This window comes from Charadrius vociferus, unplaced genomic scaffold (assembly GCF_000708025.1).
Source record: "Charadrius vociferus isolate BGI_N301 unplaced genomic scaffold, ASM70802v2 scaffold49, whole genome shotgun sequence".
NCBI lineage: Eukaryota > Metazoa > Chordata > Aves > Charadriiformes > Charadriidae > Charadrius > Charadrius vociferus.
This window is the reverse complement of record NW_009661375.1, coordinates 4,089,069-4,091,503: the sequence shown is the minus strand read 5'-3', so window position 1 is coordinate 4,091,503 and position 2,435 is coordinate 4,089,069. Positions and strand designations below refer to the sequence as shown.

The 2,435-nt window shown below is 37.7% G+C and overlaps 1 protein-coding gene across 1 annotated transcript in view; it reads left to right on the top strand.

Annotated features, from left to right (window-relative positions):
• The window catches only part of DDHD1 (DDHD domain containing 1), a 105,654-nt gene extending 104,348 nt beyond the window's left edge, over window positions 1-1,306 (top strand). Inside the window, exon 12 of the mRNA XM_009893950.1 lies at window positions 1,026-1,306. Within this exon, the coding sequence (XP_009892252.1) occupies window positions 1,026-1,207 (182 nt within the window). The 3' untranslated portion in view covers window positions 1,208-1,306. The remainder of the gene's footprint in view (window positions 1-1,025) is intronic.
• Window positions 1,307-2,435: the final 1,129 nt, after the last annotated feature.

Here is a 2,435-nt window from a genome sequence, read left to right as displayed (position 1 = left end):
CTGAGGGACATGGTTTAGTGGTGGGCTTGTCAGTGTTAGGTTAATGATTGGACTGGATGATCTTACAGGTCTTTTCCAATCTAAGAGATTCTGTGATTCTGCGTGTGTGGTTCCCCAAGAGCTGCGGTGCCCCCACCGCCGGGGCAGCGCTTGTGCGATGCTGCTCCCTTTAGGCGCAATTTGAGCCAAGAATTAAAATTCCTTGAAACGGGCTTTGATAAATGGCTGCATTTTTTACTCAATATGGGGTTTTGGCTTTTGTAGCTAAGCAGGCTTTTTAGTTTTGTCCTTTTTGTTCTATTGCTCCTCGTAGAGATTCTCTAACCGCTAAAGTGCCTTAACAATAGGTTCGCCATTGGCCCAGTTAAACATGCAGTGAAAATTGCTTTGAATGTGGTATTAATCAAACCCACCATTGAAATGAAAGGATAACTGCTGAAATATATTTGGAATAATCTGGAAATTAAAAGGGCTAGCGCTGTGTTAGGGACGGCTGGTTTTCAGAAAGGGCTTATAATATTGGGTGTAGTCTCCTATAGCCGCTAAAGATGCGAGAATTCCATTGATTTCAGGAAGCTCTGAGCACCCACCTTCTGAAAGTCAACGTTTGCTAATGGGGCCTCAACGTTTGCCGGCTACTTCTGTGTAGTTATCATAAGGGGCATAAATAAACCTATTTATGTAGTTACTATAAGGAAAACAGCTGCTTAAAAAAATGCCAGCTTTTTCCAAGTTTTAGGTATGGTTTCTCTTTTCTTTTTTTTTTTTTCCCCCCCCGAACTAAGCACCACTCTTAGGCCAGGTTTGTGCTAAATGCGTGTGCATAAAAATGTATGTACGTATTATTAAAAATCATGGTTGACTTAGGTGAGTGTACAGTTCAATGTAAACGCAGAGATATTATGTGCATTTTATATACAGCAAGTGGAATCAGAACCCAAAACTGATGGCAAAACATGCCGGTGTTTTTTTCTTGTGCTGAGATAAAATTCTAACAACGTTTTTGTTTCTTGTTCAATTTCCAGTGGAACTGGAGCACAGGATTGATTTCGAGCTCAGGGAAGGTCTCGTGGAGAGCAGATACTGGTCCGCAGTCACATCCCACACTGCCTATTGGTCGTCTCTGGATATTGCTCTTTTCCTGCTAACCTTCATGTACAAACACGACCAAGAAGATACTGACAAGTCCAATTTAGACACTATTTGAATTTTTGACTGGGGATGGGGCGGGATGGGAAAGGCAATTTTAAAACAAATGGCACAAAACTAATGTTTTACTGCTGAACTGCAGTATATATGGCATGGAGGTTTCAGGTTTAAGTGCATGTTTGGATTTTTTCCTATTTCTAAAGAGCAAAAATGATTTGTATTTAAAAGCACTTTATAGTTTTAAACATTTTGCAGTGCTTGATTAGACCTGAAATGATTCCAAATTCCTGTTAACTCTGACTGTATAAAAGCCAATACGACGTGTAGCATCCCGTAAGCACGGTTGTGCAGTGTGCTTGGGTGACATACTTGTTAATGACCATAATTGCTGTTTAGTTCATTAAAGTATAAAAGATTAGTTGATTAAAAAAAAAAAAACCCAACAAAAAAAAACAAACAACTAAATTAATTTCCATTAACAAAAATATATGTTAGATGCAAACCTAAAACTGCCATGTTCTGATGTTTTATGTATCAGTAAATAACAAACGGTGGTGTCATTTTTCTGGGACTTTATTCAGCTCCACATCCTATTATCCACAGTACCATTGAGAGACCATTCCGACTGGTGGCTTCTGAGGGCGTATTATACGTGACACATTTAGGAACTAATGCTGAAAAAAGCATGAAGCAAATATTTGAAATACTGTAATTATAATTTATTATTATCTCTAATTGTTTCATTTTATTCCAGTGTATAAAACATTACTTTTTTACTGGTTTCTTTTGACATAATTTAAAAACCACATTTATTTTCTACAGTGTTTAAGACTTTTTCTCAGAAATACATATCTTTGTACTACTATTCAAATGAATATATGGACACTGTGGCACACTTTAAGTATTTTTTCATTAAAAATAAATATTTGTGGTTTCACACAAATGACATCAGTCACATTCTTCTCAAAGGTAAGTAACTGCCTTGGCTTTTTAGGTCCCAAGCGTTTCTCAGGCACGTGAAGGTTTTGACCTCGCATTGGACTTGGTTTGCAGAGGATCCAGCTGTCTTTTGCTTACCGTTATTAAATGTCTATTTGTGTGTGTGTGTTTGTATAAAAAATGTATGGATATATAAATTTATACGCAAGGGTCCTACCAAGAGGAAAGAGAACAGCAGCAAACAAAGTTGGTGAGGCCGGAGAATACCAGAGCTTAGATTAGGTTTGTGTTTGAAGCTAATTCAGGAGAAGTCAAGAGAGAAGTGTTGCGATGAAAGGAAATAATCT